This window comes from Scyliorhinus canicula, chromosome 11 (assembly GCF_902713615.1).
Source record: "Scyliorhinus canicula chromosome 11, sScyCan1.1, whole genome shotgun sequence".
NCBI lineage: Eukaryota > Metazoa > Chordata > Chondrichthyes > Carcharhiniformes > Scyliorhinidae > Scyliorhinus > Scyliorhinus canicula.
In genome coordinates, this window is record NC_052156.1 from 74,045,103 (window position 1) to 74,067,309 (window position 22,207).

Genomic DNA, 22,207 nt, shown 5'->3' on the forward strand with positions numbered 1-22,207 from the left:
GCTCAAGATCTTTGAACGTGATACCACCACCACAGTGCCCTTGGTTCTCTTACTGGTCAATTTATATAGCTGGAGCAATTAATTTAAGGTGTGATCTTTACAAAAGCAAAGGGGGCTGTTATCAAATTGGCCAAATTCAGTGGTTTACATGGAGTGAATTAACTTAAAGCGCAACACGGGCAGTGTTTGTTTAAAGGATCTGGCCAATTAAACCGCGAGTTCAGTTCCAGCATGGACACTCTGCACATGGGAAGGGCCTGAACTCAGGAACACGTTGGACCTTGGTAAACATTCGCTCAGTGGGGCCCTTGAATTGCAATTAAATGTGTTGAGAACCAATTATGACATTCACACTACAGATGAACTGGAGTGTTATCTTGTTGGAGGATTGGTGGCAGTTTATTTTAATGCCCGTTTTGTCTGCTAAGCTTTGCGCTCCTGAACTGTTGCCGTATTTCCACCTGCAATGGGAGTTTGCATCTAGATTGCAGAGATTCACCAGGATGTTGCCGGCCTGGGGCGTTTCCGCTGTCAAGAGAGGCTGGTTAGACTGGAGTTATTTTCCACACAGCGGGGAAAGCTGGGGGGGGGGGGGGGGGGCAGAGAACCTGATCGAGGTGCACAAAATAATGAGGGACATCGGGTAGATAGGAAATAACTTTTCCCCTTGGTAGAGGGGGTCAGTAACCAGGGGGCAGATATTTAGTGGATTTGAGGAAAACCTTTTCACCCAGAGGGCAATGGGAATCTAGAACTCACTGCCTGAAAGGGCAATAGAGGCAGGAACCTGCTTAAGATGTGAGAAGATTTAGATGAGCTCTTAAAACGCCATAGCATGAAAGGCTACAGATCAAGTGTTGGAAAATGGGATTAGAATAGATAGATAGATGTTTGATGACCGTTACAGACATGATGGGCCGAAGAGCCTCTTTCTGTGCTGTAAAACTCTGACTCCATGATGTAGTCATAGACATCTGCTTTGAATATTCATCAGTCATTGTGGCACAATGATAATAGACAACTACAGCACTGCTGCATCGGAGCGCCAGGGATCCGGGTTCAATTCTGTACTTGAGTGACTGTCTGTGTGGATTTTCTCCAGGTGCTCTGGTTTCTTCCCACAGTCCAAAGATATGCAGGTTAGGTTGATTGCCCATTACGCAGGAAAGGTGGGGGAGTGGGCCTAGGTAGGGTGCCCTTTCAGAAGATCAGTGCAGGCTCCATGTGCCAAATGGCCAACTCCTGCAATATAGGGATTCTATGGAACCCATTTAGGGGCGGCAGTGGTGTAGTGAGATTGGCGCTGAACTAGTAATCCAGAGACCCAGAGTCATGCTCAAATTTCACCATCCGCCATGGGGAAAATTCGAACCCATTTCCCCGTGGCAGATGGTGAAATTTGAATTCAATAAAAATCTGGACTTAATGTTTTCATGGTCACCTTTAGACTTTTATCTATTGTTATAAAAACCCATCTGGTCTACTAATGTCCTTTTTTTTAAAGAGAAGGCAATCTATTGTCCTTACTGGTCTAGCCTATGCTGCGGCTCTGGCATCACGTAATGTGGTTGACTCTTAAATGCCCTCCGGAATGGGGAATAAATCCAAGCCACCGATGCCCACATCCCATGAATGGATAAAAAATTTCAACTGTTTGCTCCTCAACTTACTATGGTTGATTGTTGTGTTTGGTGTAGTGTATTAGTGAACATTCGTCTGTGCCTGGCATATTGCACCTACTATAAGGGAAGCTTTCACTATCCTACTTTGTGTGTCATTTTCACGTTTCAGTCTTCCGATTTACTTTGGACATTTGTTCTCTTTTAGCAGATTTTCATTGGGACAATAATGTGTGTTGGAATTAGCATCAGGGAACTTGGGCTGATAAACGGCCAAACCTTCAAACAGTGCTCCTCCATTTCTTGATTTTTATCTAATGACCCGATTTGTTTTGGAAAATGTGTGATTATAACTCTTCAAGAACTCTGCACTTCTTCAACTCTGGCCTTTAGTGCATTTCCAACTCCCTTTGTCCTACTATTACCAACCATGTCTTCAGCTCTCTTAGCAAATTCTCTTCTGAAATCACACCACCTCTCTCCATAAGATTTGGACAGCCCATCACGATCTAATGTTGCTTAATACCTAAGAATGGTTTATCTCGTGTTTAACTAACTAGCCCTCTTGGCTGACCTAGATTTCATTCCTATTTTACTTTCTGTAATGAAGTCAAATTACTACAATTGGGATGTGCTGGTCAAATGGCTTAGTAAATACTTCCTCTTCAGGCTGACATGTTATGAAGACTGGTCAATTAGACAGGGTGCTGGTACAACTGTATAGCTTTGAGTCAGCGTTTTAAGGAGATGAGGGAAAGTATTTGGGAACCTCATTGAAATATGAGTGGGAAATGGTCATCCAAACACATTAGAATCGATCAACTGTATGAATTTGAAGTGTTGACTGCTTGTTCACTCTACAGATGCGGATTGATCTGGTGTTAATTTGCAGATACTGTTTTTGTCCTTTGTAGTTAGGAGTGACATTAGAAGAGGGGGTAGGGTGTGTTGTTCTTCAGTCTCTTGGATGTGGATGCCGCTTGAGCATTAGGGAGTGAGACCTGGAGACAGAATGATTGCCTTTGTAAAACCCCTTGCTCTTTTATGTCTAATGTCTATTTGTTGGGAGGCCTTTAATTAGTTTGCATATTATTTTCTGGAATGTCAACTAATACCTTCTGGAGCACCATTTTTTGGGGAGATTGAATTCAAAACTTAGAATCGGATTCACTGTGTTTGCTACAAACTGTTATTCAACATGTCTCTTTCGTTCCTATCCCCACTCGAAAGTTTGTCATTGTCCAATGACAAAAACACTTGGGTGTTGACCAGATAATTAGTTCGGGTAAGAACTGCAATTTCTGGGATAGCTCTAGCAGATGTGGCAGCATCTGCGGAGAAAGAAACCGAGTTAACGTTTTGACTCTCCTTCGATATGACTCTCCTTCGGAATCCAAGTCCCAAGTTCTGAAGACTGGTCATATTGAACCCAACGTTAACTCTGTTTCTCTCAAGGGCAGCACGGTGGCCTAGTGGTTAGCACAGCTGCCTCACGGCGCTGAGGTCCCAGGTTCGAATCCTGGCTCTGGGTCACTGTCCATGTGGAGTTTGCACATTCTCCCCATGTCTGCGTGGGTTTCGCCCCCGCAACCCAAAACAATGTGCAGAGTAGGTGGATTGGCTACGCTAAATTGCCCCTTAAGTGGAAAAAATAATTGGGTAATCTAAATTATAAAAAAAAAACTCTGTTTCTCTCCACAGATGCTGCCTGATCTGCTTGAGGTTTTCCAGAACTTGCTGTTCTAATTTCTGATTTCCTGCATCTGCAGTATTTTGCTTTTATTACATAATTAATCTTGAGATATTAATTCATCTACTTTCTAAATAAGTTGATGTAATAAAGCCTATTACCTGCAATTGGCCTCCAAGGAAGGTAATTGTTGCAGCTACAGAATTAGCAAAGCAAACATGGAATTGAGAAACGGTAATTTGATTTGCCCTGTCAAAGCTTTAACTTTTTCCATTTCATTGCAATCATGACCTAATGCCTTTTAACTGTCTAAGGAATGTTTATCTCTACATTTGAGATAACTATTCCTCTTGGCTGACCTAGATTTCATGACTTTTTTCTTTTCTTTCTCACCGAAAAAATTTAGTCCTGCAAGTCTTCCTCTGTTTGGGAACTAAGTTAGCAATCTTACCCAATGATATTCTATGACTGCCCCCCCCCTCCCTCCCCAACCACAAACCAAAAAATAATATATCAATGACCTATTGAAGGTAGATTGGGAAAAAAATTGATGTATTCTTTCTAAAATAGTCCCACCGATGATCTTGCTGGTGGCGGGAGAATGGATGACTTTATGGTTCTGCTTTTGTTGACTGCAGACTAGTATTGCGTCCAGTTTTGATCCCACTCTTTAAGATCCACCAAAATTAACTGGAATGGATTCCAGACTTTGATCACTTGGGTTGGGAAGAATTTTTAAGGCAGTTAAATCTCTCCTCACAGGGAGAATGAACAACAGCTACAATGTTTGCATTATAAGGCACATCTTAGCATAGAAAATTGTCTCCAAGTTCTTTATTAATTTTAAGGAGAAGACACACAAGCTTTCCAAAATCAAATATGCAATGATCAGGGAACAACTTTAATTTTACAATTGTTCATGATATACAGCAGAAATGAGCCATTTCGCTCACCCAGTCCATGCCAACGCTTATGCTTGGCTTTCGTTTTTTCATATAGCCGTGTTCAACCATGGTATAACTTTTGTGATTTGTACTTGAACTCTGAGATCCTTTTTGTTTCTGTACCCCACCCAGATTTACACCTTTCAAGTAATAAGTCACCTCCCTATTTTTCTTTCCAAAATGTACTACCTCACATTTATCTGTGTTGAACTTTGTTTGTCAATTATTTACCATTTCTGCAAGCTATATAATGTTGTCCAGCAATTTGTTGTAGTTCTTCTCTGTATTGGATATGCTCCTCAATTTGGTGTCATCAACAAATTTATAAATTGTTTTTTATTCTAAAATCCAGTTCGCCAACCTAAATTGTGAACAGTAATGGTCCTTGTGGAACCACTTCCCACCTTTTGTCACACTGAACAACTATCCTTTATTCCCACTCTCTTTCCTGTCTTGAAGCCTGCAGGCCATACATTTAGTGCCACTTGTCCCCAGATTCCACATTCTATTATCTTTATTATTCGTCTATTATGGGACAATATTTCACATAAGGGTCGGTTAGCTCAATTGGCTGGACAGCTGGTTTGTGATGCGAAGCAACCCCAACAGCATGGGTTAAATTTCCATATCAGCTGAGGTTATTTATGAAGGTCCTGCCTTCTCTCCCTTGCCCCTCATCTGAGGTGTGGTGACCCTCGGGTTAAATCACCACAAGTCAGCCCTTTCAAAAAGGGAGAGCAGCCGTTGGTCCTTGAGGATGATGGTGACTTTCACTTTTTGCAACCTTTTGAAAATTTAGTTGAGGATTTTGTCAATTGCAGTAGACAGGAAAAGGAAAGAAAATTGTGATAAATGGAGAGTCGTGAGATTTGCTTAACTATCTTTTCTGTATTTCTTCAAAAGCCTTGTGGATGACCGATGTGTGGTGCAACCAGATGCTGGAGACTTGAACAACCCGCCTAAGAAATTCAGAGGTGAGTGGATTCTCAAGACTGCAAACTGATGGCATGTGCAGTAAAATGTTGTAAATTGTAAAGTCCGATATCTAATAAATTAATCTTGTTGGAGGATTGATGGGCATGTTTGTCACTGATTAAAGTGGTCTTGATTTCAATAATCCAGCCTGCTGGGATTATGAATTAATTTGCATTTCAAAATGATGGTGTTGGTTTGAATGCTGTCTGTTGCATTATTCTATGGGCCTTCTATAATGAGAATTGTGAATTGTAATAAGAATTAATGTTAGTGCTGCAGCAAACTGATGAACAAAACACTGATGACTGTAAATCTTTGGCAACAGTACGAGATGAATCCTATATGGTTTTTCTTTGGCCAAGTTGGATACTAGGGGGGTAAAACCTACAATTAGTGATGAGTTGCTGAGATGTTGAATGTGAGAACATTGCGTTGAAGTGTAAATTCTGTGTTCATGCCCTTTGATTGTATTTTAACCAATGCAAGGTAACTGAGATCTATTAATTAATATAAGGCTTTGATATTGTTGATTTAGCTTGCTTATATATTTGGTTCAGTGGGTTGCCAGTAACCCAGAGTGAACTCACTGGATTACCTGAGGCAAGACAAAGGGGAGAATGGTAGCTAGTAGCACTAATTCCCCTTTAGAACAACTTGGCAGTAGATCCAGTAAGTAAATTATTTGTGATACATTCGCCCTTTTTCCTTCCCATCCTCCACCAATGTACTTGAGTGGATATAATTCTTCTGAGAGTGAGCATGGCTTTTACTGTACTCCCATGGATCACCCGTCTTGTTTTAATTGTGATTTAAAGTATTATGCTGACAAAGTGTGGCTGCTAGTTTAATGATTATAGTCTCAAACTATTACTGTGACTGATGTTCCACTTCACATACCATGTCAGCCTTCTCTCTCCATTACAGCATAAACAACTTTATTTTAGATGGGTCACCATATCTGTTTTGTAGTGAATAATGTCATTTGAGCTGTTCTACCTCAAATAATTTCCAGGCTTTTCTTGGTAGCAGTTTTGCGAATGATGTATTGGCATTCATTCGCTAGTCCGAAAATTGACTAGTAAACGGAACAGCAAGTTATATAACAATTAAATGTAAATATTGATAGTCGATTCACCCCAAAAACCTACCCTACCAATGAATTGAGAGCCTTATCAAAAGATCTAGTCAATTCCCTCTATAAGTTGCACTCCTATAATGTAAACACACCTAGTTTGAAAGATGCATTGAATTATGGGCCAACGAAACAACAGGAGATCTGGCCTTGGTTACGTAATGTGGGAAACCCGTCTGATCATTAATTTTGTACAGGCTCCATTTTGTCGAGAGATACAGTTTAGCCAGAAATGCATGGACATCACGCTCTGAAATTTGGAGCACATATTGTGACCGTTCTGCGATTCCAAGCACGATGTGGAAATGTCTTTTTAAAGTGGATTAAAAGGTGGCCTCTAGCCTACTTTAGAATATTCTTAGCAATATTTTTCCAAAAACATTGAATAGTTCCTTTAAATGCTGCAATGAAATTGCTTTGAAATCGGTGTTACTGTGGTATAATGTGGATAATTCATCTACTTTTGGAAAGACCGATTTTAATAGCCAATTATTCTGCAACTGCAACATTCTGAATGTACCAAGTTCTGTTATATCTTTAGTACGCTGCTGGTATTGCTGCATAGCGACACAGTGGGACCACTTGGAGAAATCTTGATTTGAGAGTGAAGTGTCAATAGGAATGGTTGGGCAGTTGAATGGGTAGTTTATGGGAAGATGTTGATCTTGCGCTGAGAAATGTAGTGTGGGAAAGACTGTTGGATTCCGGGAGCTATTTAACCAAAAATACTTTGAATTCTCAGTGGTATGATTCCTTATTAACTGCACTCCAGCACTGTGAACAACTGAAGGTGAAAATTCCTTCACTTCTGCCCTTTTACACGGCATTTTACTGAGTGGCTTTCCTGAAGACTGGCCTTTATTTGTGGCAAGTAACAAACTTCAGTGTTGCAATAGTTTTCCTTTTAATTTGCTTCTTCTCCCACGATGAACCCATAACAATCAGCACTTCACCCAAGCCAGCACTGCTGCCTCACAGCAACAGGGACCAGGTTCGATTCCGGCCTTGGGTGACCGTCTGTGTGGATTTTCCAAGTTCTCTCTGTGTCTGCATGGGTATCCTCCAGGTGCTCTGTTTCATCCCACAGTCCAAAGATGTGCAGGTTAGATGGATTAGCCATGATCAACGTGCAGGGACTACAGGTTTTTGGCGGGGGATTGGGCCTAATGCCCTTTTGGTGCAGACTCGATGGGCCAAATGGCGGCCTCCTCTCAGGATTCAATGGATTTACAGTCAAAAAGGTGCAATCCCATGTTGGTATCACCAAAAATCTATAATCGTGCAGTCTTGGATGTTTTTGGTATAGTTACAATATGGAGATTCTACACATTAACAGTTCCACTTTGCTAGAATCCTTGAATCACAACAGTGCAGAAGGAGACTATTTGGTCCTTCGAGTTGCACCCACTCTCTGAAAGAGCACCCAACCTGGGCCCATGCCTCTGCTCCATCCCCATAATCCCACCTAACCTTTGGGCATTTAAGGGGCAATTCAACATGGCTAATCCACCTAACCTCCAAATCTTTGGACTATGGGACGAAGCTGGAGCACCTGGAGGAAACCCACGCAGACATGGAAAGAATGTGCAAACTCCATACAGTCACCCAAGGCCAGAATTGAAGCTGTGTCCCTGGTGCTGTGAGGCAGCAATGCTAACCACGTGTTCTTCTGTTCAAATTTCCACCTCTGCCTCCTCTCTTTACCCCCCCCCCCAAAAAAAAACCACCACTACACTTCCTCTTTTTGACAAGGAGCTTGACCATTGCCACTTTTGGCACATGTATTTGGTCTGTCCCGTTTTCTAGTATCTTGGACATCATGGACAGATAGCTTTTGGATGTGAAACATTGAAAGCAAGGAAAATAAAGGTAGTTTTGAGGTATTTGTATTGGTAAACATTAGAAATAAGGTGTAGTTTTAGGTGAGTTTAATTTAATGTTTCTGTGCCTGGAAGGGGCATGTAGTTATATTCATGCTGGACAAAGGGTGTTTGTATGTCTTGGTGTTGGCTAAGTTCCAACTTTGATAAAGAGAGCTACAGAAAAAGAGGATATGTCGTTGATTAGCAACTGGAATTCCTTGGAAGGAAAACAACTTTTTCCTTGTTATTTAGTTTTAGTTGGAAGTTACAGCTGTTGGGGACAGGCAGCTGGAGAAGGCACAATTCTCTGTTTTGCTGGAAGAAAAGCCATACAATGTAGTAATGGTAAGAAAGCCAGTGCCAGAAATCTAAAGGATAGCTACTTAAGGAAACTAGGGAAAGACAAAGAAGTTACCAGGTGGTCTGAGGTTCAAGGTACAAGAACAGCAGACTGTTGTAAAGGCCAAGAGAGCTCGTAGGAAGGCTGAGATGCTAGCAAGACACCTGAAGTGATTTTCAGATTTGTAAGATCTTAGTGCAGCCTATAGAATGTGAATTGAAATATCTGTGGGAATTGGTTGGACCTCCAGTGTGTAAAAGCAGTCAAGACAAATAAATCCTCAGTGGTTGGTGTAAAACCTCGAGTGTATTTACTGGTAGAAGTGGAGACATAGCTCTGTTCAAAAGAGTCCTTTGGAAAACATTTAGTGGGTTTTGAAATGCAAACTGCTAATGGAAGACCTTAAGTGAGAGTTTTAAAATGTATTTTTGGGAGTGGAGTTTGGACACACTCTCATGTGACAATCATCTGGGAGGATTCTGAGGAGAAATCCACAGACACTAACTTGGGTTCGGAGTGTGTGTCTGACAACAGCGAATCTGTGGTTTTGAAAAAAGGCTGTGCGCTAATAACACCATTGTAGCTTCAAATGTATTGTCATCTGTGTTAAAATTAGCTTGTGTAATTGTTAACCCGTGGTTGGGGGGGGGGAGGGGGGAAGAGTAATGGAGTATTATATTATAGTCCATTTTTTCCCTTGTTGAAACTGATTAACAGTCCTGAGATTCCCTCCACATTTGGGAAAAGTAAAAGTTGTGGTCTTTTGAGCCAGGGTTTCATTATGGGATTTTTCCCATCCGATTATAACATCAACTAAGATCGTAACACTGCAGATATTTTCTGACCAGCTCTCACAGTGGGTTTATTTCAGTGGAACAATGCCGAACCCTACAACACGATGTATAATCCTCCCATGGCAAACGATTGCACAATTGTTTGAGGAATATGGTGTGAGAATCCTGTGGTGCCAGGGATCCATTGATGTCCATTGACTGCCTGTTTATCCAGGAATAGGAGTAGGTAACTTAGCCCCTTGAACTGTTCTGCTATTTCCAAATCATGCTTGATCTCCACCTTGACTCTATTTGCATAAGAACATAAGACACTGGAGCCCATTTGGCCACTCTCGGCTGCTCTGCCGTTCAATATGATCCTGGCTGCTCAGAATGTGGCTTCAACTCCACATTCCTGCCAGTCCCACATAACCAGTGACTCCTTTGACTATCTCAGCCTTGAATATATTCAACGACCCAGCCTCCACTACTCGCTGGGGTAGTAAATTCTAAAGATTAACGACCCTCCGAGAAAATATTCCTCTTCTCATCTCGGTATTAATTGGGCGACTCTTAATTTTTAAACTGTATCCCCTAGTTCTAGATTTCCTCCCAGCATCTACTACCCTGTCAAACCCTCCGAAGAATCTAATAAAATCAAGGACAGAATTTTACGCTCCTCGGCCACTGCGTTTCCTGGCAGAGGGTTAGCATAACATTCCTCAGATGTCATTCCCACTGGGTTCCAGCCCACGCCAACATCTCTGCAATTTTATGCTGGAGCGTGTGAGATCATAGGTGTCTCGCCTGCCCTTCTTCAAGTTGAGGCCTTTGGCCAATTATTGACCACTTGAGGGCTATTTCCTTTCCAACCTCAACCTTCAGTCTGGCAGGAGGTGTTCAGGAATATGGGGAAGCCCAAAGTCAGAGTCTGGCCTGGGCAGGAAGCCCCCATTCCTCTCTGGCCTGCCTTGAGACTCCCAAAACCTACATGTTCCTGGAATAATGGGGAATTGGGCTCTGGGGACTGACGGTAGCCTCAGTCCTGCTCTCTGCAGCTTCTGGCGCTACACGCACCAGAGAGCTGTTCGGTCAGAAGCTCTGTAAGGCGGGACTTCGGAGCGAGTGGCAGAATGTTTGTTGGAAGGTGAAATTACTGTGCGGCTGGCAGTGTCGGAGGGGATGTGTTCCCCGCTTCAGATGGTGGGAAGAGAATCGCAGCTTAGAAGCTGAGCCACTGTATGATGACTCCATCTTTCTGGCCCCAAAAAGATCACGATTTTGCATAGACTGAGGGTATAATTTAAATGTCACCCCTTTGCAATCATGGCATGCTATATTCACAAATAGTCAGTCTCAGTTTTCCATCCACAAATGGATGTTTTGCTTGGCGATGTTTTATAAACTGTGCAAGGGATCAAGTGGGTGATATGGACGCTTTTGCAAAGATGCATGGGAGTTTAAGACAGGCCCACACAGGTTGGCAAATCTAGCGACTACCCACTCCCATGCTGGCAGTTGACTTTCCTAGTCTGTGTATTAGTCAGTCTCTCCTTTTGGAGGGATTTGTCGAGGCTTCAAAGGTTGACTTAATCACCACCATCTATGCCTCTTCATCTTGAGAATTTTGATTATTTCAGTATCCATAGCTTTTTGAGGAAAGTGTTCCTAATTTCCACCATCCTTTGGATGAAAAAATTGCTTCCTGATTTCAATCCTAAATGGCCTTGCTTAAATGCCGTGGTGATACCCTCTTCCTTCAGGATTTCCCACCTGAGGAAATAATTTATCCCCGTCTAATCTGATCCTTTTTTGAATCGCTCATCAACCATCTAAACTCCAGGGAATAAATATAAATTTATGCTATCTCTCATTATTTAACCTTTTTTAAACCTGACACTCTGTGAATCTTAGCTGTGCCACCTCTTGGAGCCAATATATCCTCCTTCAAGTGCACTATCTAGAAACAAGCAGAAAACAATTCCACCACTTAAAACGTCTAGGTGTAAAACAGACAGTCGTTCTCTTTGCTAAGAAAAGCCAACCATGAACATTAATTTTAAGTTGCTGGTTATAGCATCTTGTGTTTATTTCAGGCAGAAACAGCTGTGTTTACTCATTAATTATATTTCATTCTAATTGATGTTTCTGTCAGATGTTGAAAGTGTTTTCTTTCGTGCACAGTGGTTTTGTCATTTGCCTCCATTCAAATTATTAGTTTTTATCGTATAAATAAAACCTCCCTTTAGAATTGCACTGTATTGTACGCTATATATTGTTCATTAATAAACTGTCAACTTGTGTTTTGATTGGCTCCACGGCAATTAAACTACACAGAAACCTAAAGCATAACAGCTTATTTTTACAAGTTAAAATTTAGCCAAATGTGCTTGAAAGTAACCAAACTTGGGACGCTGTGCGGCAGTGCAAATCCTGCAGTTGAAAACACCTCCGACATTGGGCAGGAGGTTCTTAATCTATGGATGCTGCATGGTCCCAATGATGTGCTGTCTCCCCCATCCAGGATTGTATTACGATCCCAGGCTAGACCCTGACAATGGCTAGGATACTGGACAGAAATGGCAATATTTTATTTTAGTTTTGTAAGACTGGTAGGAAAGGATACCTCGCTCTAGGAGTGATCTCACAAAGAAATGGGGATATGGTATAATAAAATAAACCTTATTACTAACACAGTATTAGAATATCTTTAACATTACACCAGAAAATAACTTGCAATTGTCCCTTAAATAATGCTACTCCAATGCAGTGAATATACCACCCTTAACTGCTATCTTTGTATTTCCACTAAAAGATCAGGAAATACCATCTCTGCTCTCAATCCACTTTAACTGCCATTAGCACATAACTGCTATACCCAGAGTTCATAGAACCATAGAATAGAAGGAGGCCATTCAGCCCAACAAGCCTGCACTAGCCCTTGGAAATAGCACCCCACTTAAGCCCACACCTGTAACCCCACCTAACCTTTTTGGACACTTAATAGCAATTTAGCATGGCTAATCCACCTAACCTGCACATCTTTGGACTGTGGGAGGAAACCGAAGCACCCGGAGGAAACCCACGGAGTCACTGGGAGAACGTGCAGACTCCACACAGTGAACCAGGCTGGGAATCGAACCAGGGACCCTGGAGCTGTGAAGCAACTGTGCTAACCACTATGCTACCGTGCTGATGTTCCTTGACAAAAAGAGATCTTGTGCCACTGCTTTAAAGAGAAGATCTGACTCCTGTCAGAACCATGCAGAAACTCTGGCTGCATTTCTTCAGAATAGGCTTTCAGCTCTCCTAATCGGACAAATCTGAACTGCTTTGAAAGGTCGCTAATATGTTTTTATATTGAACTGAACTGCAAAGAGCAAACTGGAGCTTCATCTTAAAAACTCTATGATTTGCTTTCCCATCAAAATGCCTGACAGCTTAGCTCCAACCAGTAACACCATCATCTTATCTTTAAATCTAATTAATTCCACAGGGAATTACCTTAAGCCAAACAAAACTGCATTAGGCCAAGCTTTTTAACAATGGCTTAATTACATCCCTGACTCCCAAAGGCCTTGTCTTTCAAACTAGGATTTCTTTTTTTAAAAAGACATATTTCGGCAGTCATGCACACACTAACTCAGGCGTTTCACCCATACTGCACCAAATACATACAATACAATACTTCTAAAATATAATACACTCAAATTCCTACAGTCGTCACAATTTGGTTACACTGGCCATCTGTAGTGGGGAAATTGTATTTGGATGTGTATTGCTGCTATAAGCAGGTGGGGAGTGTACTGCAGGCATGGTCTAAATCTCTAGCTCCTGATCGTATTTCATCAGCAAGGCATCACAATAACTTAAAGACACTCCGAGTTAACTTTTGAGTGGATATAGAGTCCGTTCATTTGCATACACAAGAGTGAAAACAACACTAGTGTTGTCTACAGGTACTGCAATACCAGCCTTGAAATTTTTGTATGGGATTGCTCCCTTTTTTATAATTTTTTGGCACAATGACAGGTATTTTACTTCACCAGCTCTTTCTATGTCAACAATGCATCCACAAGTCCTACATTAATCAACAGTTGTTCCCTCGATAGCCACAATGTGACCAAATGAAGAGGAGACTAAACAATTAGCCATTTTCTCCAGAGTACGGAGAGAAACTCTGGACTGGGCGGGCCGCACTGGGACTTTGCCATGTTCCATACTGCGTGTGGTAAGTCCATCACCCTGTCAACATGAACTGAAACTCTGTTGAACGCACTGCTTTAGCAGCTCCCATACCAAGAGTGGCATAGCGTTGAACACATTGATGTATGTTTTTCTGTATTTCAAAGATCATCAATCCATTCACTAAAATCATTCTAATCTGTCTAGTTTCATACAACTTTCTTTATTTAAAAGAACTTTTGCACGAGCCTATTCTTCTGCATCTACGAAGTTTATCATAATATATGAAGTTTTATAATCTTTATTATTGTCACAAGTAGGCTTACATTAACACTGCAATGAAGTTGCTGTGAAAATCCCCTAGTAGCTACACTCTGGTGCTGTTCGGGTACATGGGGAGAATTCAGAATGTCCAATTCATCTAAAAGCACATAGTTCGGGACTTGTGGAAGGAAACCGGAGAACCCGGAGGAAACCCACGCAGACACTGGGAGAACGTGCAGACTCCACACAGTGACCCAAGCGGGAATCGAACCTGGGACTCTGGCACTGTGAAGCAACATTTCTGTGGTGAATGTGATTCACACCGGATTATAACCTGTATATACATGTGCCTATATTGTAAGTGCAGTTGCACTACCTGTCCTCCAGGGGGAGTAGCTCTGGGAATGCTCGAGAGTTGTACAGGACTTCTCCCTTGGCTCCGCCCAGGACTCCTCCCCCGGGAGCTGCTGCATAAAGATCAGTGCCACAAGGTCAGCCGGCCAGTTCACCGAAAGTTCAACGGCTAACAGGCTGGCTCTGTTGTAAGTATATTAAAACCGCTATTCTAATCCTACAAGCATGTGTCCGTAGAATTGTTGGTTCCAACAATTTAATATACTTAGGAAACAGTCAAAGAAATCGTGGAAGCAGCCCTCAAGCCCAGACGCCTAGAACTTGACCCACAGGATGCAGAGGCTAAGGAAATTTTTTCTCACTGGCTGAGATGTTTTAAAGCCTACTTGGCAGAAGCCAGCACCGCCGGAACAACGGAGGAACAAAAACTCAGCCTACTGCACGCGCGGCTAAGCCACAGAATCTCCACACAGCTGAATCCGGCCGGTTCTTACACCGCAGTGCTGGCAATACTGGACAAAATGTACGTTAGGCCCATTAACGAGGTTTATGCACGCCACGTGTTTATGACTCGTCGTCAGTGACCCACAGAAACGCTTGCCGAATTTGTAAGGGAATTGAACAACCTTTCCAATGACTGTAATTATCAAGCCGTGACCGCGGCTGAACATGGGGAGCTTGCTGTGCGGGACGTTTTCGTAGCGGGCCTTAGGTCTAACTATGTGTGCCAAAGACTGCTAGAAAAGGGGGCCCAGGACTTAGACACTACTGTGGAGGCTGCTACCACTATGGAAGTTTCCTTCCGCAGCCTCACGTCGTTTCCCGTGGACCCCCGACCAACAGTCCCCCCCCCCCCCAAGCGTGTGCCGCACGGCCCCCCAGCTACCGCGCTGCCCCAGCCAGTTACTCAGCTGCTCCAGCCAGCTACTCAGCTGCCCCAGCCTGCCATTTCTGTGGCCAAAGCCAGCACCCGCGGCAGCACTGCCCAGCCCGATCCGCGACCTGCAGCAGCTGCGGGAAGAAAGGCCACTATGCCAGAGTGTGCCTCGCGAAAAAGGCCCCAGTTTCTAACTCCCCTGCAGAGATCAAATCGCTCCCAACACCAGCGGGCCCACGGGGCCCGAAACGCTGCGGCCTACGCCCCGACTCCGCCCCCTCCCGCCACGTGCGATTCATGGGGGCCGCCGTCTTGGCAAACCCCCATCATGCGGCCGGCCATGTGCGACTCATGGGGGCCGCCACCTTCCTCGCCGCTCACCACGTGCGATCCACGGGCCCCATCTGCATCGGCATGCTCCGAAAGCACATCTGAAGAATATGACTTCCCCGGGCACTCACCACGTGGCCCGCAACTCAACGCGGTCACTCTGGATCAATCCCGCCCCAAGCACCTACGAAGTTCGATGGCGGAGGTCCAGATCAACGGGTACAGCACGCCATGCCTCTTTGACTCCGGGAGCACCGAGAGCTTTATACATCCAGAACTGGTAAGACGCTGTTCGCTTTCTATTTTTTTCCGGTGAGCCAAACTATCGCCCTCGCTTCGGGCTCCCACTCAGTCCAAATCCAAGGACGCACCGTCGCTACGCTCACAATTCGAGGCGCTAGTTATTCTAAATTTAAACTTTACATCCTGCCCGACCTCTGCGCGCCACTCTTTAATAGGCCTGGATTTTCAGTGCAATCTCAAGAGCCTCACCCTCGGCTTCGGCGGGCCCCTGCCCCCACTCACTATCTGCAGCCTTGCCACTCTGCGCATCTCCCCCACTCCTCTTCGCCAATCTCACTCCAGATTGCAAGCCAGTAGCTACTCGCAGCAGGCGATACAGCCTACAGGGTAGGGTCTTTATCCGTTCGGAGGTCCGACGGCTGCTCAGTGAGGGGATCATAGAGGCCAGTAATAGTCCCTGGAGAGCTCAGGTGGTCGTCGTCAAGACCAGGGAAAAATTTTGCATGGTCGTCGACTATAGCCAGACCATAAATCGCTTTACGCTCCTAGACGAGTATCCCCTCCCCAAAATTGCAGACATGGTTAATCAGATCGCCCAATATCGGCTATTTTCCACAGTGGATCTGAAGTCCGCATACCACCAGCTCCCAATCCGCCCGGAGGACCGCCACTACACGGTGTTCGAGGCCGATGGCCGCCTCTTCCACTTCCTCCGGGTTCCCTTCGGCGTCACCAACGGGGTTTCGGTGTTCCAACGAGCAATGGACCGAATGGTAGACCAGTACGGGCTGCGGGCCACGTTTCCGTATCTGGACAATGTTACCATCTGCGGCTATGACCAGCAGGACCACGACGCCAACCTCCACCGTTTTCTCCAAACGGCACAGAAATTAAATCTCACTTATAACAAGGAGAAATGCGTTTTCCGCACAAACAGACTGGCCATCCTCGGCTACGTCGTGGAGAACGGAGTCCTGGGCCCAGACCCGGACCGCATGCGCCCCTTCTTAGAACTCCCCCTCCCTCATTGCCCCAAGGCCCTCAAACGGTGCTTGGGGTTCTTCTCATACTACGCCCAGTAGGCCCCTCAATATTTGGACAAAGCCCGCCCACTCTTTAAGGCCACACATTTTCTCCTGTCTGCTGAGGCACGCCAGACCTTCAGCTGCATCAAGGAGGACATCGCCAAAGCAGCCATGCGGGCGGTGGATGAATCCACTCCCTTTCAGGTTGAGAGCGACGCCTCAGAGGTAGCTCTAGCAGCCACTTTAAATCAGGCAGGGAGGCCCGTTGCATTTTTCTCCCGTACCCTATCCGCTTCAGAACTCCGACACTCCTCTGTCGAGAGGAAGCACAAGCCATCGTGGAGGCTATTCGTCACTGGAGGCACTACCTCGCAGGTAGGAGGTTCACCCTCATCACCGACCAACGATCGGTTGCCTTTATGTTTGACAACTCGCAAAGGGGCAAAATATAAAATGATAAAATCCTTCGGTGGAGGATCGAACTCTCCACCTATAGTTACGATATTAAATTTCGACCGGGGAAGCTCAACGAGCCCTCGGATGCCCTATCCCGCAGGACATGCGCCAGTGCGCAGATCAGCCGTCTGAAAGCCATCCATGTGGACCTCTGCCATCCAGGGGTCACTCGGCTCGCCCACTACATCAGAGCCCGAAACCTGCCTTTCTCCAACAAGGAGGTAAAAGCGGTCACCAGGGACTGCCCGATCTGTGCGGAGTGCACTTCTATAGACCAGACAGGGCCCACCTGGTCAAGGCTTCGAGGCCCTTTGAACGCCTTGTGATTGATTTCAAATGGCCACGCCCCTCCACTAACAAGAACATCTATTTCCTCAACATCATCGACGAGTTCTCCCGATTCCCTTTTGCCATTCCATGCCCTGATATGACCTCCCACACAGTCATTAAGGCCCTGCATAGTGTCTTCACCCTGTTCGGTTTCCCCAGCTACGTGCACAGCGACCGGGGTTTGTCCTTTATGAGCGAGGAGCTGCGTCAGTACCTGCTCGACAAGGGCACCGCCTCGAGCAGGACTACCAGTTACAACCCCAGGGGGAATGGGCAGGTGGAGAGGGGGAATGCGACGGTCTGGAAGACCGTCCTGCTGATCCTCCGGTCTAGAGAACTCCAAGTCTCCCAATGGCAAGAAGTCCTCCCAGACGCGCTCCACGCTATCAGATCCCTCCTCTGTACAGCTACAAATCAAACCCCTCACGAGCGACTCTTCATTTTTTTCTAGGGGCACTACCACGGGAGTCTCACTTCCGGCGTGGCTGAGGACACCAGGCCCGGTCCTCCTGAGGAAGCACGTCAGGGGGCACAAAACTGACCCCCTTGTTGAAAAGGTGCGCCTCCTCCATTCCAACCCCCAGTACGCATTCGTAGAGTTCCCGGACAGTTGTCAGGACACAGTATCCCTTCGGGACCTGGCACCTGCTGGATCCAGCCCCCCCCCCCCAACTGAGGAACCCCTTACCCCGTTCCCTATGCTGCCGCCCCCTCGCGCCCCCTATTCCGCAAGCTCATATTAACATGGAGTTGTATTCTACAGTTTAAAAACTTGAAATAACATATTTCTTATGGGAAGAGGGATAAGAATGTTCTATCTGAAAATTTACAATGTTTTTAAATAGATTAGTGACATTTTGGGCATTATCTGCCATACTTGGGAACCCAGAATCACAATGTCACCACTCTTTAGTGTGGTTGATCATTTCGAAGGAGTATAAAGAAAACAGCCCATGGTGCTGAAATGATAGAATCCTTGTTCCCTGTTGTGCATTTCTGTGCACCAGACACTGTTGTGTTTTTGTCCCCCCCCCCCCCAGCATTGGGGCCGAGACAGATCAGTGTCATCTTAGAAAAGTTGCAAGAACTCACCAAATCAACAAATCGGGGCAGCAGTGACTTTGCAAGCCCATGGTATTTCAAGAAGAAATCTGATTTTTAAACTGCCGAAAGGGGGATGCCGTCTGTCAATAAAACCTATTCTTGCCATCTGTATATTTATAAGCATGTCAAGCGTAGTTGCTTGCAGATGAGCCAGTTTGTGAAAGGTCCTACAAACAGCAATGAGGTGAAGAACCAGTTATTCTCTATTGTTTGAGGCACTGGGATAATTCCCTGCCTTTCTCTATGTGGAATATTTTTAGGTGCACGTGAGACGGCCGTGACTAAAGGTCATCTGAAAAATAGTACCCTCTCAGCTCTGCACTGGAATTTCAACCTAGATGTGCTAAAGGCTTGGTAGTGGGTCTTAAGCCTTCTGACCCCATCGACAATGCTACCACTGAGGCATGGCTGATGCGGGAAGCTGGGACCGCGCTTTTGCTGAAGCTGACCCTTTTTCTTTCTTGAAGAAATAGGAAAAGCTTATGATTAAATTGCCAGTGAGAAGGTTGTCACAGTAGGGTATGGTCTGGTCCGAGGATGGGACTCTGGCTTCGAATTCTGTTGACTGTTTGCAATATTATCACATCCTTGATTGAGTTCCACTTGGCAAAACCTGAGCCATCTGCTATTTTCTGTGACTAGCAAGAAGAGGGGCCAGGAAAGGCTGGTCGCCGGTGAGGTGGGCAGAAAGTGTTTCTGTTGGCATGCACAGCGTGGGTGAGTTATGTCAGGGATAACTGCAGCTGATTTTTAATTTTTTATTTTGGTCTTTTGGACTGTGGGCAGGTGAAGCACTGTATTTAGACTTGTTTTCATTTTCAAGATATCAATAGAATCTGTCATCACCAGCAGTGTGATAAATATGTGTATTTGTGTTACAATGCAGAAAATTGATTTTATTTTTAGAATCTCTGCTTCCTCCCTCTGAAAATTTCTTCCAAAGGCCTTCAGCTCCTTCCCAATATTAACCATCGACTGGTCCATTAACGGTCAAAATATCATTCTCCTGTCTCCCATGAATGGTCTGTCACTAAAGTAGAACTGCCTGCGGGCTAAAATTCTCTCTATTTTTACCTGACTGTTTCTATGCTTTCCAAAGTATCTCCTTCTCTCCCCCGGACCCTCTTCCCTTTTCTCTCTCCTCTCCTTTTTGTTATCCAGCTGCGCATCATCCAGAAAGTTGTAATGAGCACTGTGTAGGTACATTATTGCTGTTCAATGTGTTCAACCTTGCATTTGACCACATTGTTCTTATCCCCATGTCTCCCTTGTGGATATATTCACCACTATGTATCATTGCCTGCAACAGTCTCTGCATTGTAGGGAGGGAACTTGCTGCTTGTGTTTAGTGTGCCTGTTATTCTGGCCAGCAAGATGTTTTTGCATGCCTTCTGTAATATGACCCCTTTATACTGATGAAACAAAGTTATAAATCACAATGTTATTTTTATGCTGTGAAGCAAATTTCTGCCCTCTTCAAAACGGTTTCTTGTGCCAAAATATAAGCTTTAATTGGCTGTTGACCATAAATATTCAGGAAACTGCATCTATTACAATAATAGAATGTAGCCCTATACTGATAGATTGGGAGTTTGGTTACCTCTCCAGTTTGCATGTGGAAGGATTCTTGCTTTTGAGCAGGGGATGAAGGGAAGGGTACATGTATATGTGTGCATGTGAGTGGGGTACATTCTGGAGATGCTGAAATTCATGTCCGAGTCATCAAGCTGATAATGAAAACTAGTTCTAACTAATTTGAATGTAGCAGTTGTGGAAATAAGAGGTGTTAATTGGGAGATGGCCTCCCACCTATACATGTCTGTGGGTGAAGAGAGATGAGAGGTAAGGTTCTTCAGAGGTCCCAATAATTAAATCTCTTGTGAATCCACAGGCATAGGATATGACGAACCTTTCTCCTCATCTTCCGAATATTGAAAAGCATTAGCCCTCTTCGCTTCACGCAGCCAGGAATTCCATTATCTTGGCGCTCCACACAGCCAAAATATTGCTGGGAACATACTCCTTTTTCTATCCTGCATTTATAGCAAAATTACCCATTTGTGGGTCCCATATTCACAATTACACAATCCGATCTTCTTCACTCTGGCTGAACCACAGTATAACATGGTTCCTTGCAGTGAGCAACAAAATGGATTTAAAAACCGAACTTGAGTTGATGGCAAACACCATCTTAAGGAATCTTTTGAACCTTGTAGCAGAGAAAAATACAGCTATTCTACCTTGGTGTACTTCACTCTTCCACTCGTGACAAACCAGGCAAAGACTTGTGGAGTAAAGGAACCAGTCCTTTATAGCCAGCTATAGCAAGAGCTATTGGCATTCCAAGTTCGAACGCCAGAGGCCAGATTCAAGGACAGTAAAGACAGTTATACTTGGAGATTCAATTATAGAAAATTAGCATATACCTATCATTTGTTACTAGTTATCGATGTCCAATCATGACTCTCCATTAAGGTTGCATCATGCAAAGAGAATAATTAACCAATCACATTAAAGGCCTGTATGCTTAATTAAACTATCCAATCACTACAAAGGCACCTATTAGAACAGTACAGCACAGATGTTGTCTTTCAATTAGTGATATCGGTAATCAGATATCCAGGCTGTTACCATCATTGCCTACCTCACTGTTGTCATGACTCTTCTCCAGGTGTGGAACCACCACCCTCCCTATCATTATCTGCAGACACCTTGGAGCCTGAACAAAGGATAACTGTTCCACATTGTTATACAGACCTTGAGTTTCAACACGTACAGAGTGTATGCCTGGAAGCTGGCCCTTCACTGGCAGATTATATCCTTGTAGTATCTGTCATATTGGCAGTTTGTTTCCCACAGTCAGAACGGAAGATTTTAACTTCTCTAGTATATAATGGAACGTGTTTTTGGTTGTCTTGCAACATCTAAAGATGACCAAATTACCCTCTTCAAGGTGAAAACTTTTTCACAATCCAGTAACGACTCATTTACGTTATGCAACCTTATTTCACCATTGATCACTCTTTTTTGAATATTTTTATTGCCGTTTTCAATTATACATAGTAAAACTTTGCTCCAATATTTACAGCTCGTGCAGTTCTTGTATACATACAATCGTTCTTGATGTTTCCTGGCATCCCCCCCTCTTTCGTTCTGGGTATTCTGTCCCGTAGCTCCTATTCTTCCCTTCCTCCCCCTCCCCCCTTTGTGTTTTCAATTGCAAGCCTTGTGGATTCGTGGGGGGGGGGGGGGGCTTCCCACCTCTCCTCTTTTCCACCCCCTCCCCTACGCTTCTTCCTGTATTTCCCCTGAGTTTCCTCCTCTCTTCCTTTCTTTCCCTTCCCCTTACAGTTGTGTTTCTCTGCTCCCTCCCATCTCTCGTTTTTCCCTAGTCGCCGTTTGCCTCAAACAGGTCTTGGAATAGGCTGACGAACTGCCCCCATGCTTTGAGGAAGCCTTCTTCCGACCATCAGATGATGCACTTGACCTTCTTCAGATGGAGAAATTTCACCAGGCCTGCCAACCAGCCTGCAGCTGAGTGGTGCTGCTGATGACCAGCTCAGCAGGATTCTCCGGCGCGCGATTAGGGAAGCAAAAGCAAGGGCGTCGGCCCTCTTCCCCATGTGTAGCTCTGGCTGTTCTGATACCCTGAAGATTGCCACACTCGGACGCAGCACCACCCTCACCCCCACAACTTTGAACAT

The 22,207-nt window shown here is 44.5% G+C and overlaps 1 protein-coding gene across 4 annotated transcripts in view; it reads left to right on the plus strand.

The window, feature by feature from the left end:
* The window catches only part of LOC119973141 (inositol 1,4,5-trisphosphate receptor type 1), a 624,311-nt gene that overhangs the window by 3,913 nt on the left and 598,191 nt on the right, over positions 1-22,207 (plus strand). For all 4 annotated transcript variants that reach the window (XM_038810748.1, XM_038810749.1, XM_038810750.1 and 1 more), the window contains one exon: positions 5,157-5,227. In XM_038810748.1, coding sequence (XP_038666676.1) covers positions 5,157-5,227 — 71 coding nt within the window. The remainder of the gene's footprint in view (positions 1-5,156; positions 5,228-22,207) is intronic.